The sequence below is a fragment of the Bombus impatiens genome, unplaced genomic scaffold, assembly GCF_000188095.3.
Source record: "Bombus impatiens unplaced genomic scaffold, BIMP_2.2 scf_0127, whole genome shotgun sequence".
In the NCBI taxonomy this organism is placed as follows: domain Eukaryota; kingdom Metazoa; phylum Arthropoda; class Insecta; order Hymenoptera; family Apidae; genus Bombus; species Bombus impatiens.
In genome coordinates, this window is record NT_176546.1 from 206,875 (window position 1) to 220,629 (window position 13,755).

Consider the following 13,755-nt stretch of genomic DNA (forward strand, 5'->3'; position numbering starts at 1 on the left):
CTTTTCTCGAAAACAAAGCCTCAAACGAAAAATTTTTATTCTATGTTCTCTATTCTATATATTCTATATTTTCTATTATTCTATATTTTGAGGTTTAGGTGACCATCTTGGGTCATCAGCTGTAAAACACGTGTTCGTTGTAGCAATATTGAAGACCAGAGTTTTCTTATACCAGAGTATGAGGACAACTTGATGAACATAATGAGTCAACAACTAGTAAATACTCGGCGGGTTCGCTAGCTACGCTCGTAAAGGGCGTATGCGGTAGTAGGATGTCGCGAGGTCGAGACCACTCTTGGGCGAGCCAAGTGGAAAACCAAATATCATCTAAGAAGTATATAACAACGGGCAAGTGGGTTTCCCGACCGCCCTTGCCTACTATGTTGTTGTGCTTTTTCTATGAGTGTTTGGGAAGTACCACCGGAGAACGGTTTCACTCGTTGCGGACTACTACACCTAGGCCCGACCGATTTTTTTAGCCGATAGAAATCCGACACCCTTGTCCCGCTCCGTGCGATGAGATAAGGTGTGGATGAAGATTTTCCCCACGTAAAAAAAGTTTTTTTTTCCGGTATTACCCCGCACCCACTCACCGGCGAGCGCGGGTGCCTATGAACGTTCCCTTCACGTAAAAAAAGAGGTTTTTTTTTTCTTTTTTTTTTTTAATTTTTCCATCGAGACAACGATCTACAGTGAGATTCGTTATAACGTACCGCAGGCGTACCGAGCGAAAATTCAAAGTCGATTTTCTCGAAAACAAAGCCTCGAACGAACAATTTTTATTCTATATTTTCGACTTCTTTTTTCGCGTAGAATCACCCCCTTTCCGCTTGTACCAGCAATTACCAACCACCCTGTATATTATCTTTCTGTTTCTGTTCTATTCTCGCAGCTATTGTGCTTTCTACGTTTTTTCCGTTTAACGTATTGTTATTTCTACTAATATCCCATTCTAAACATACAGATTGCAGGCTTTTCCAATATCTAAAACAGGTTGCCCAATGCTATCGTTTGAAGTTGGATAATAGATAGCAGAGTATAACAGCACAGAGCTTATCTATAATAGTATTTAAGAAAGAAATATCAATTGCCATTTTTCCCTATTCACGACTCTGTATAATATCGATCTACGTATAGCAAGTATATAATGCACGATCATATCTTTAGAAAAGATCGTAGATCGTGATCTCGTGTCATTGTGACTAACACGACACTGCTCCCTGTCTGTTACGTAATATTCGTAAGAGTAAGACGACTTAAGAACAAATAGAAAGTTGACTATCGGTAAAGGTTTTATCATACTTTATTATCATTCTCAGTTGTAAAACCGATAAGTGATGGCAAAGAGTACTGTTTAATATTACGGTAATCATTTTAAGTACTTAGCCTATCGAACGAATTATTTGCCGTATCGAATAGTTTGTACAGCACCATTAAAAAAGTTTCGACCATATTTACCGCCCCACAATATGTTCCATTGAATGCAAATGGAATTTCCGGTTATTATACATATATGGTAACCAGACTGCTCGAAACATGGTAATTCTTTTTTACCGTTCAACCATTAAAGTTTTCGCTGCACGTGATATACGAGTTTATTAAATTCACAGTGGAATTTCAATATACGAATATACGTACATTTTCAGCCATGGTAGAAAGTTTGGTTTTGCTTAATTTCAATTACTTTACGATGTTAAACGCGTTTCAACTCCCTGTAAAATATACACGGGTTTTAATTACGACAGAAGTCAGCAACTCTTTTTTCCTCGAGAAAGTTCCCGACTTAAGAGCAGCGTTATCATCGACAAATGAGTTGCTTAAACACGTTACTTTATTGCTACGGATACAATGACTGTCGGTTTAAAACACTAATGTGAAACTGATTGAAAATCCTGATCCATGGTATATTTGTTTCGCAGAGACTATATTTATTTAGTTCAAAAGAAACGTGGATTTGTTAAAGAGTTTCTCTATATTGATAAAAATATTTGTATAGATACATATATATACGGTATATACTATAGGATATAAAAACATATAAAAAAATATTAAAAGAGGAAAACATTACTTACATTTTTGTGAATTATTTGTTTTGTACTTTTTATTAGTCTATTTTAATATTATTATATTGTATTATATTTATTATATTATATGCTTCGTATTTTTTGCATAAAGAATTATAATACTTACATTTGAATTAAAGGGCAACATATGTACGCATTAAGTACGTATAATATGTATTTAAGCGAATAGATCACTATTTTAGCGATAGATGATCGATTTTTGATTCAACGTCGATGTCTAAAGGTCATTTTTCCTGTTTCAAAGATTTTTCATTTCGATCTAAAATTAATATTTAGAGAATATATCGACATAGGAACGTCAATTAGTCCGCGTGAACAAATACGTATACATAAATAAGGAAATACGATGATTTAAACAAAATCTTTTTAAGCATGTACGAGGAATGCAAGTAAAAGATGTTATTACACAGTACTTTGTTATTGTAATCGTTTCTCCTTGTTTAAAATGCCAAAGCATTTGCAACAGCATCACTTCACTACCAAGATTAATGATATGCGCATTTACGCTCTTGCAAGAATGCAATCTACAGCACAATAAAATTTTCCTCGTGAGGTTTCACTTTCGGTGAAAATAAATCTTCTAGAACTGAATTAATCTTCGCTTCAAAACACACCTTTGCAATTCACTGTAAGCTTGTTTTTTTACGTATTATTAGCCATATTGCTTTACAAAAAAAATTGTCTGATACCTTGTCTACTTGGAAAAGAAAAATTTATATCACCTATGGAAATCAAAATTTTTAATATACAAGATAGCATCCTTAATAAAATTATTGAATAGAATGTGGGAAGCTGTAAATTTGTATCTTTATTGTATAATATCTCTATACATGCGTGCATTTATCTTTATACATATGTATATTGACCTATAGCAAAATTAATGATGAATCCTGCATCTCATTACGAGAAACTTTATATGTACTTCCTTTTTTTATTCTAAATTTTCCATTAACTAACTTCGTTAAATATTCATTAACTATACGTAACGAAAATTGTCCATTTTTCCAATATCAACAACGTAAAAAGTTTTCACAAAATTGAATTTCAATTCAAAATCGACTTTGAATCACGTATATCTGGCTAAAATATTAATTTCAGAAGTTAAATAAATGAAAAAAGCGAAACGAATAAGAGGACTATAAAATCAGCCATAAAATCAACGGATCGAAAGTATCGGCTTATACCTTATCATATTTGTTTAGTTTCACCTCTTACCATACATATCACATATGTTATCACGTATCATTGCGTCAAAAAATTCTTCTTATAATAAAATCCAGTTTTGATAAAACTAACGAGTTACCTCGTGATCTAATCTCTATCGTATTAATACTAACTTTCGTTGACCGATCGACATAAAGATCGTTCTTTTGTTAACGCTAACCGCACCATATTTCCCCTTCCACTTCGCAACGACCCCATTGAAGTTTCGCGATTTTTACGATGCAGCGATCGAAAGTTTTCGTTTTGACGCGCGACGTGGGCGTTAATTCGATGCGATTCAACTTTCCTTCCGGGATCGTCGCCTGTCCTATTCACGTTAAAACGCCACCTCCCGCTCGTGTTTGTCGCAGGTTTAGTCGCAGGCATGCGTGAACCCATCATATAGGTTAGTCGTTGTTTCGTCTCGATGTTTCTCCTTTCTTCCTTCCTCCTTTTCTCTCTCTTTGTCTTTTCGTCTGGCTTTTTTCTCCGTGTTTCTTCTTTCGTTTACGAGCGCGTTGCGCAGCGGGTGCGGCGAAAATTATGTAACCGCGCGCGGGTTTCTTCATCGCCGCTCGCGACTCGTGGTAATTACATTTCTACCGTGAGAGATATCAGTTTCTGGCCAGCGAGCAAATTGTTGCTGCCTGTCTGGCCCCTCGTTAGCGCAATATTCTAACGGCGATGTTGCATCGGATCGTGAATAGAATACTACTTTGCTCGCGATATCTACGATAAATGTTTGGCGCAGAATCAACCCTTTCGAGACATTTTTCAACTTTGCTACGATCCTAGAATTTTTATAATTTGATCTTGCTCTTATTTATGGAAAGAGTTAATTTAATATTTGAATTTAATATTTAATAAGAAAATATTTAATATTTAAACATTGATATTTTAGAGAAACATCCGCGGACAATTATGAAAGAAATTTATAAACGATCGTATCAAAATACTTCATTTGGTTAAATCAAAATTGACAAAAATATCTGTAACCCCGTACCAGAAAATGATTTGTTGCAAACACATTTCCTATTATTCGATTACTTTCTTATGTAAATTCCATGTGTACCATTATGTTGTTCAGCTAAAATTGCACCATATAAGTCTCATTATACAAACTAAAAACTGACTTCATCTTTATGTGTATCATTCTTGGCAAATCTGTCGGCAATTTATATAATGGAGTCTATAATTTCAGTGTAAGACCGCTCTCCGTTATTAACTGAAATAAGTGCTCCATGCGAGTTTGAAATATAAACGTGTCATTTATATGAGACGTTTGTATCCCTTGTATGCAAAAATAATTCACAGATAGATTACTCTCGAGATGTCAGTAATCTTATAAATAGTTTTTCCCATTTCTTCGTTTAATTTTTACTCTCTCACTTACGTGGGAATTATGTATAGAACAGCTTTTTTTAAACAGAGAAATATATTTTATATTTGTTAAATATATTTCTCATACCTTTTAACGTAAGACTTGAAATTTGGAATTGTATATAACATTCTTTTTCTCTCATTCTATTATTTTATACATTAACTTTTACTCGACATAATTAGCGTCAGGTATTCACGATAAAGTAGCCACTTGATTAATTCGTCGAACCATCCATTTAAACAGACTCCTTATTTCGTGTTTCAGCGATGTGACGCAGCCCATCAGGAATATTTTCACGCAAAATGATTCGTGCCCTTGTCCTTCTCTGCATGGCCGTTCTACCTCTTGTACGATGCCACAAGGTAAGATCGCGTCAAGTACTATCGGGATCGGCAAGGACGATGTTATTCCATACAGGCGCTTCCTTAAAACAAAGAACACGTGTAACGTGGTCGTGGTCGATGGCGTTGACTCGAAATGACAAGATGTTCGCGGAATCAGACGACGTTAATTGTTGATTCTCCGCTGATTACGAAGCAAATTCACACTGCGTAAACACCGACTTCCGTTGGTAACGTTAGTCGCCTCGCCGATCAGAAAAAGTAACTAATCGTGGTCGTACGTTTGTTCATATTTATTTTTACGATGTTATTGTCATAGAAATTAAGAGTTCACTTTAACATGAGTCACAATGTGGACGATGAACATTTTTTTCTGAAATTTTTAAGTATAAAATCACCTACGTGGTTATTATCAGCGACAACGTGGTCAGAGACTGAGATTTATTAGTTAGACTTTGTTAAATAACGATGTGTCCTTCTGAAAGAAGAAAGCGCTTGAAACTTGACTTTCGTCACAGAGATTTTCACTTCAAGTTTCACAGATCTGGTATTTGTTGCGATACTAACTATATGTCGGATTAGGGTTGGAATTTTGGGGCGTTCGATGAACCTTTATTCAATTTACCATCGCGGATGTAGCTAATCTTTATTGGTACAAATGTGGACACTACAAGAGGCTATGAGTAATAGCAGCGATAGGATGATCGAGATGATGGTGACAACGAATTCAGGTTCGATACACGGGATGACGTGTGCCAACGTAACACACGATTCTCGATAATAATAACTCTCTCGATAACTCAATCAGCAGTTCGCCCAACGACTAACTAACAAACTAACTCGTAATCCAAATGAAGCTGCCCTTATATATTCCTGTCCCCACTTCTCGGGTCAATCTTTGTTTTTAAGGAGAGCCATTATAATCATTTCATACCTCTGTCAGGTACATGTCCCTCGCATGACCGTGGCTACGTTCAGTGACGCTACGCTATGTCACTTCAAGCCCGAACCCATCGTCATAAAGCCAGATTGGAACATTAAAACTATTTCTTATTTTTATTACTTAAGTGTAGCTATAGTAAAAGTCTGGACTAGGGTATTGGGTTTTTTGCTAACATTCCAGAGGGGAAATCTCGATGTTCTTTCATCCCCGACATATGTTTAGGGTAATTTGAAGAATCGTACAGATGTCGCAAATTGATGGGTTTGGTTAAGAAATTAGATATGCGTGTGTGAGTCTGATATGGCCAAGTCTGAAACTGTGTAATAGAATTTGCTGTTTACGATCGATTTTCCTAGTAATTAGGTCCTTGATAAAGAATTCTTCGTTGATTTCGAGTGCATACAAGGCTGTACAGTTTTTCGCAAAGGCCGTAAATTGTTTTTGAGACTTAAGATATCATTTGGAAGGACTTTCTCAAGCTTATGTGTAAGGTAAGATAGACGCAGCCTTTGGTGCCTTGTCAAAATCATTTTCTTTTAATTCTTCTTATTTCTTTAATCTTTCTTTCTTTAAATCTTAAGATTTAAATTTGGTACGAATGATTGAATCGATAATAGAGTAAAAATCCTTAAGACAATTTGCGTCACAGATTACATACAAGGATGTCCTTCGTGCAGTGCAATTAGACGCCTCTACTCTGGCATTTTTTATTATGTCATTATCAAAAAATCAGTTTAAAAGACATCGCTGTGTCAACAAAATCAATTAAATTCTTTTAGTCTGAGCAGTATTTAGCAATTGAGCAGTTATCTGAAAAAAGCAGTTTCATAGCATTATTAAAGACAAAGAACATGAATCATAGGTGTTTCTGAAGTCGTATGATTTTTATCAAACGCCGATGTAATATTTTACATTTACATCCAGACGATGGTAAAACACTTACGCAAACAGACTGAATTTTTTAGTGAAATAGGCCGTGAAATCTTTCATTTCTCAAGGATTAATTCGTGAGTGATTGGAAATTCAATTTTCCTTTCATCGAATTATAATGTCTATCGGATGATACGAAAATGTTAAACAATTAAAAATGTTAAAAACGTTAAATAATTAGACAAACGGAGAGCAAATATCTCTTTTTTCGGTTTTATACAGTGGGAGATTACAAGTGAGTCAATTATAGTAAACGAACGCGAGCAGCAGGATAATAAGGACAATGGCCACGATGAACGTCATCAGGAAAGTAACGTAGGAGGAGAAAGGAATAAATTGTACGTTGAACTCTGTAATCTAACGCGATACGTTTTCAATATCGTTCGAGCGCATCGTATCGTTTCAGATAATTCTTCTGAACCACCCCTCAACAAACGATTGACTTTTACGCCTCAAGGTCAAAAATGAAATTATGCGGCAATCGTTTCAATATGCTGAAAATTCATGCAGTGAAAATAATTTGTTTGTATCATTAAATAGAAGCAACCGTGTTTGCGTGCAAAGAATAAAGTAATCTACGTATGGCTATATGGCGTGAAGAAAACGGAATTATGATTTATCATAATTCGAAAATTGTATTGCAAGCCCGGTTTTCATTAGCAAACCAACTGAATATTTCATTTTCAATGTACCCAGCAGCGAGACTGATAATAACATACGGGTTTACATAAATCTCTTCGTTAAAAATAACATATTGTTATCAGACTGCGATTCCATGCATTTGCGAGAAATCTCGAAATAGAAAAGTATCCGAATCTGCATATAAATAATGCAGAAGAGAAAGCAAAATATGCATTATAATATCTAACAGATGAAACGATTTTCAATTTATTATATATCGGAGAGGAAAGGACACCGGAGCCTTCCCTCTGGAACTTCGGGAAAATCCGTAAAGTTGTAATTAAAGTTTACAGTTGTAATTAAACAATTTACCGTAATCCTTACCTTAGGCCTTAGGTTCGATAATGAATTCACGATCAACGGGATGATGAATGCGACACGTATGACTCCACGTACAAATAAACTTATCTGCATGAACTCCAAAAAAATCCAAGTGGAACTGCCCTTATATATTCCTGTCCCCACCTCTCGGGTCGATCTTTGTTTTTAAGGAGAACCATTATAATCATTCCATACTTCTGTCAGGTACACGTCCCTTCCGTGACCGCGGCTACGTTCAATGACCCGCTATGTCACTTCGAGCCCGAACCCATCGCCATAAAGCCAGATTGGAACATTAAAACTATTTCTTATTTTTATTACTTAAGCGTAGCTATAGTAAAAGTCTGGACTAGGGTATTGAGTTTTTTCTAACATTCCAGACGGGAAATCTCGATGTTCTTTCATCTCCGACATATATGTCGGAGAAGAGTCAGGAACAGGGTTGTGGGCGTTTGATAGACCTCCCTTGGAGTTGGCCATCGTTGTGTGATAACGAAGACGCGGCCTGATGCTACGAGTAGGGACACTACTGATTCGACAATCAATAGCGGTGATTGGGCACTTGCGATGTTAGCGACGTTGGTCTTAGGTCCGGTAACGAATCCGCGGTCAACGGGAGGAGAGATAGACTGACTGACTCGAACGTGTATTACTCGCGGATCAAGCGGTGTTGGTCCCTTCGTCGATGAGGGCTCCCGAAGGAATGAATGCTCATCCCAACGTCACCACCGAGACAACCTCTGGTAGTGTATCTAGGTACGCCAGCTACTTCGATCAGCATCGCTGTCGATTGGTCGATTTGGGACAAAAGCTGCCTGTCCGTTTGCAAAAATCTTAATTGCCGAAAACCCAGGTTTTATAGCGGGTCTCCGGGCTGGCTGGGCTTGTGCTGTGTACGTGCCTCCACATCTGGTATTCATTGTCTGAAGGGACCGTTGGAATGTTTTACTGTCAAGTACCTCTATGGGTGTTTCTTTTAATGAGGGTCATACTGTAACTCCGCGCCTTTGTTGGACGGAACGCCCGTCCCGTTGACCGCGGCTACGTTCGGCGACTGGTGGTCGCCTTAAGTCCAAGTTTATTATCACAAATCGGAAACAAGTACAATTGGGCAGGATGACGGAAAATTGTTTAATTAGGACTGTAAACTTTAATTGCAATATTACGGATTTTCCCGAAGTTCCGGAGGGACGGCTTCGACGTCCTTTCGTCCCCGACATATATATGTCAGAGAAGCGTCAGGAATAGAGTTGTGGGCATTTGCTGGATCTCCATTGGAATGGCCATCGCTGTGTTATAGCGACGGTACGGCCTGATACTACGAGTATGAACACTACCGATTCGACAATCAACAGCGGTGATTAGGCACTCGCGACACTGGTGATAATGGTCTTAGGTTCGATAACGAATCCAGGGTCAACAGGAGGATAGATATGCTTGTTCTAACTCAAACGTGTACTGATCGTAAGGCGCTATTCCCTTCCTCGATGAGGTCTCAATCAGGAATGCATCTTCGTCCCAACGACGCCACCGAGACCAACTCTCGTGGGGTGTCTAAGTACCCAGGATCCTCGGATCGACGTCGCTGTCGATTGGTCGATTTGGGACAAAAGCTGCCTGTCCGTTTGCAAAAATCTTAATTGCCGAAAACCCAGGTTTTATAGCGGGTCTCCGGGCTGGCTGGGCTTGTGCTGTGTACGTGCCTCCACATCTGGTATTCATTGTCTGAAGGGACCGTTGGAATGTTTTACTGTCAAGTACCTCTATGGGTGTTTCTTTTAATGAGGGTCATACTGTAACTCCGCGCCTTTGTTGGACGGAACGCCCGTCCCGTTGACCGCGGCTACGTTCGGCGACTGGTGGTCGCCTTAAGTCCAAGTTTATTATCACAAATCGGAAACAAGTACAATTGGGCAGGATGACGGAAAATTGTTTAATTAGGACTGTAAACTTTAATTGCAATATTACGGATTTTCCCGAAGTTCCGGAGGGACGGCTTCGACGTCCTTTCGTCCCCGACATATATATGTCAGAGAAGCGTCAGGAATAGAGTTGTGGGCATTTGCTGGATCTCCATTGGAATGGCCATCGCTGTGTTATAGCGACGGTACGGCCTGATACTACGAGTATGAACACTACCGATTCGACAATCAACAGCGGTGATTAGGCACTCGCGACACTGGTGATAATGGTCTTAGGTTCGATAACGAATCCAGGGTCAACAGGAGGATAGATATGCTTGTTCTAACTCAAACGTGTACTGATCGTAAGGCGCTATTCCCTTCCTCGATGAGGTCTCAATCAGGAATGCATCTTCGTCCCAACGACGCCACCGAGACCAACTCTCGTGGGGTGTCTAAGTACCCAGGATCCTCGGATCGACGTCGCTGTCGATTGGTCGATTTGGGACAAAAGCTGCCTGTCCGTTTGCAAAACATCTTAATTGCCGAAAAACCCAGGTTTTATAGCGGGTCCTCGGGCTGCCGGGACTTGTGCTGTGTACGTGCCTCAACCTCAGGTATTACTTGTACTAAGGAATCGTTAGCATGATTTACTGTCCGATACCTCTATGGGTAGTTCCTTTAATGAGGGTCATAACACCGCTCCGCACCTTTGTTAGACGGAGCGCTCGTCCCGTTGACCGCGGCTACAGCCAAAGCTCACCGTCACTAATCCCGGACAATTAACATCGGCTTGGATAACTGCGATTGTTTTATTACGGCTGTAGTAGACTCTAGATTACAATGTTAGGTGGTTATCCTGGAGTTCCAGAGGGGCCCCGGCGTCCTTTCGTCTCCGACATATATGTCGGGTTGGCGTTGGAATTAGGGTTATGGGCGTTTAATGTATCTCCACTGGAATTAGCCATCATTACGGTATAACAAAAATAAAGTTTATTAACACAAGTATGGATACAACCGATTTAACAATTCATTGCGGCGATTAGGCACTCGTAACACTAATAACAATGGCCTTATGTTCAATAACAAATCCGCGATCAACGGACACCAGGTCGCTTCTGGAGAAAAGCGGCGTGGTAGTGCCGGACTCTAATCGACTGAAACCTCCACGATGACCGTCCCGGCTGTGATCGAGAGGGGCCCGGGACCCGGTGTGAGCGATATACCGGGCCATGATGGGGTGTGCCTAAGGGCACAAAATTCATGGAAAAACGTTTTCGTTCGGAAAGTGAGAGACATTGACGTTGCTGTTAATTGTTAATCTACGGTGATCCAAGTGATCCAAGTCTACGGGGTTCCGCGAAAAGAAGTCTACGTGGGCCATTCGTTTGCCTTCTCGATATATAATGTCAAAGGTAAAAGATTGTAGGTAAGCCCACCACTTGTAAACCCTTTCATTTAAATGTACTTTATTACTGTATGCCTTCAAGGAATTGCAGTCAGTGACGATAAGAAATTCTCGTCCATGTAGATAGTGCCGAAAATGTTTGACAGCGTTTACAATTGCTAACGTCTCTAGTTCATAGGGCTGATAGCTAGATTCCTCAGGGCTAGCTCTTTTACTGTAATATTCTACTACTCTGTTTTTACCTTCAACATTATGCATTAAAATAGCCCCATATCCCTTCGAACTAGCGTCAGTATGTAGTTCTATGGGGTAATTGGGGTCGAATGTCATTAACACCGGCACGTCAGTCAGGACGGAAATTACCATTTCCCTTATTTTTTCATGCCTATTCGCCCAACTTAAATTTTTATTAGTCAAAGTAAGTGCATACAGAGATTTCATTATCTGTGAAAATTTAGGAACGAATTTTCGAAAGTAAGAGGCTAAACCTAAGAACTGCCTAACCTGTGTAACGGTTGTTGGTGCAGGTAACGAACTCAAAGCTTGTATTTTACCCAGGTTGGGACAAATTTCTCCGTTATGAATTATATATCCCAAATAGAGCATCGATGTCTTTAGAAAAGAGCATTTAGAAAGATCAAAAGAAAATCCGGCTTTTACGAAGGTACTTAATACGATGTCCAGTCTTTCTAAAGCTTGATCTATCGAGTCGGCAAGGATTAGGACGTCATCCAAGTAAATAACGACGTATGAATAAGCGAGGTCGCCTAAGGCATTGAGGATGGCCCTCTGAAAAACGGACAATGCATTTTTCAATCCAAACGGCATCGTTATGTACTCATATTGTCCATCGGGGGTAACGAACGCTGTATACTCTATCGAATTAGGATGAATGGGAATTTGGTAAAATCCGCTGGCCATGTTTAAACTAATAAAGTATCTCGCATTTTGCAATCTCGCGATTTGATCCGCAATAAGAGGTAGGGGGTGCCGATCCGTGACCGTATTTTTATTTAGTTCTCGAAAATCTACACACAATTTATCTGAGCCGTCCTTGTTCTTCACGAGTAACATAGGGCTCGCAAATGTTGAACTACTAGGCCTTATGATTTTTGCTTCAATTAGTTCGCTTACCCTCTCACGCACTATTACCCGCTCTTCCTTGTTAAATTTATAAGGCCTTTTTTGGACGTTGATGTTAGGATTAATTAACTGTATTTCTAACTGGCCCGTATTTACGCGAGTACGTGGGAAACCCGCAATGAACGAATCTTTGAATCTTTTTAGAATAGAAATTAATCGACTTTTATCATTACCGATTATAGCTGTGTCGACCTCGTTAATGTTGATCTTGTATTCCGTGGTTTTGCTATAGGCATTTATTGTCTCTGTTTTACAAATGATTAGGCTATTTCGCGTAATATTTACTTCAAAACCTTGGCTTAAAATTTCACGGCCAATAATGATATCGTATTTTAAATAACTATCAGCAAGTATATGGAAATTTATATCCAATGTAAAACCATTAATACATACAGTGGACAAAATCTGAGATGTACTTTTAACACAAATATTTCCTATTCCTCGCATTACTACTATACCAGTCGTTCTTTTTCCAGAAAATTTCGAGGCTACGGACTCTTTAATTAATGAGCATCTGGCTCCAGAATCGAAATAAAATGAGAACGACTCATCCAGTTGACTTAATCTACCAGTTGAAGACTCCACGCAGGAGTCGACTCGACCTTCGTTATTAGAATCATTGTTTCTTTCCCGTGGTAACGGACAATCAGGCGCGATATGACCCTCTCCACGACACTTGAAGCAAGATTCCTCGGACAATGTAGCTGGTCGGCTTCCTTCTAGGCATCGCGTATCCTTTTGTTTCTCGATCCTTACCCCCTCATGGCACTCCGCTATTTTATGTCCGAAGACACCACAGTAAAGGCACTCATTCTGGGAGTCAAGCTTCTGTCGTTTGGCTTCGCTGCTAGTTGATGTATTACTTGTCGAAGCCGCCGGCCTCTTCAAGAGAGCGGGATCTCTCATTTCACTTAGAAATTGGTCCTTGGTCTCGATATCCTTCTCAAGTGCTATTTGTTCAATACGCTGATCTTCTGGGCTCTCTTGACAAAAAATAGAGTTGATTACTTCCGCCATATTTATATTTCGCCGCTTCGTCTTCAAGAGGGAGAGGAGACGAATTGCGAAAGCTACCATGTTTTTGTCCTTCTGTAATTCTTCTTTGGACATATTCATTAACATCGTGGTTGCTGTATCGTTGCCACCAAAACGCGTAGTAAAAAGTTCCTTAAACACCGGCCAGGTAAGCTTTTCGCCGTTCACTATCTGTGTAAACCAATGCGCTGCAGGGCCCTTTAAAGCACTATTTAAAGCAGAAACTAGCGCACTGTCTTGTAGAGGGTTGTCCTTCATAAGCAGATTAACAGCTGCGCACCATGCGGCTGGATCGGCGCCCGCGATTTCCGGGTTAAAACATGGTAGCATTATATTTACAGGTTCCGCACTCGGTTTCGGCACCAGCACCTGAATTAACCCGCT

General features: G+C 39.4%; 1 protein-coding gene across 5 annotated transcripts in view; it reads left to right on the forward strand.

Moving 5' to 3' along the window:
* Positions 1-13,755, forward strand: part of LOC100745771 (A disintegrin and metalloproteinase with thrombospondin motifs 4) — a 94,571-nt gene that overhangs the window by 53,003 nt on the left and 27,813 nt on the right. For all 5 annotated transcript variants that reach the window (XM_012381092.3, XM_003486562.4, XM_012381090.3 and 2 more), the window contains exon 3: positions 4,933-5,030. In XM_012381092.3, coding sequence (XP_012236515.1) covers positions 4,971-5,030 — 60 coding nt within the window. In that variant the 5' untranslated portion in view covers positions 4,933-4,970. The remainder of the gene's footprint in view (positions 1-4,932; positions 5,031-13,755) is intronic.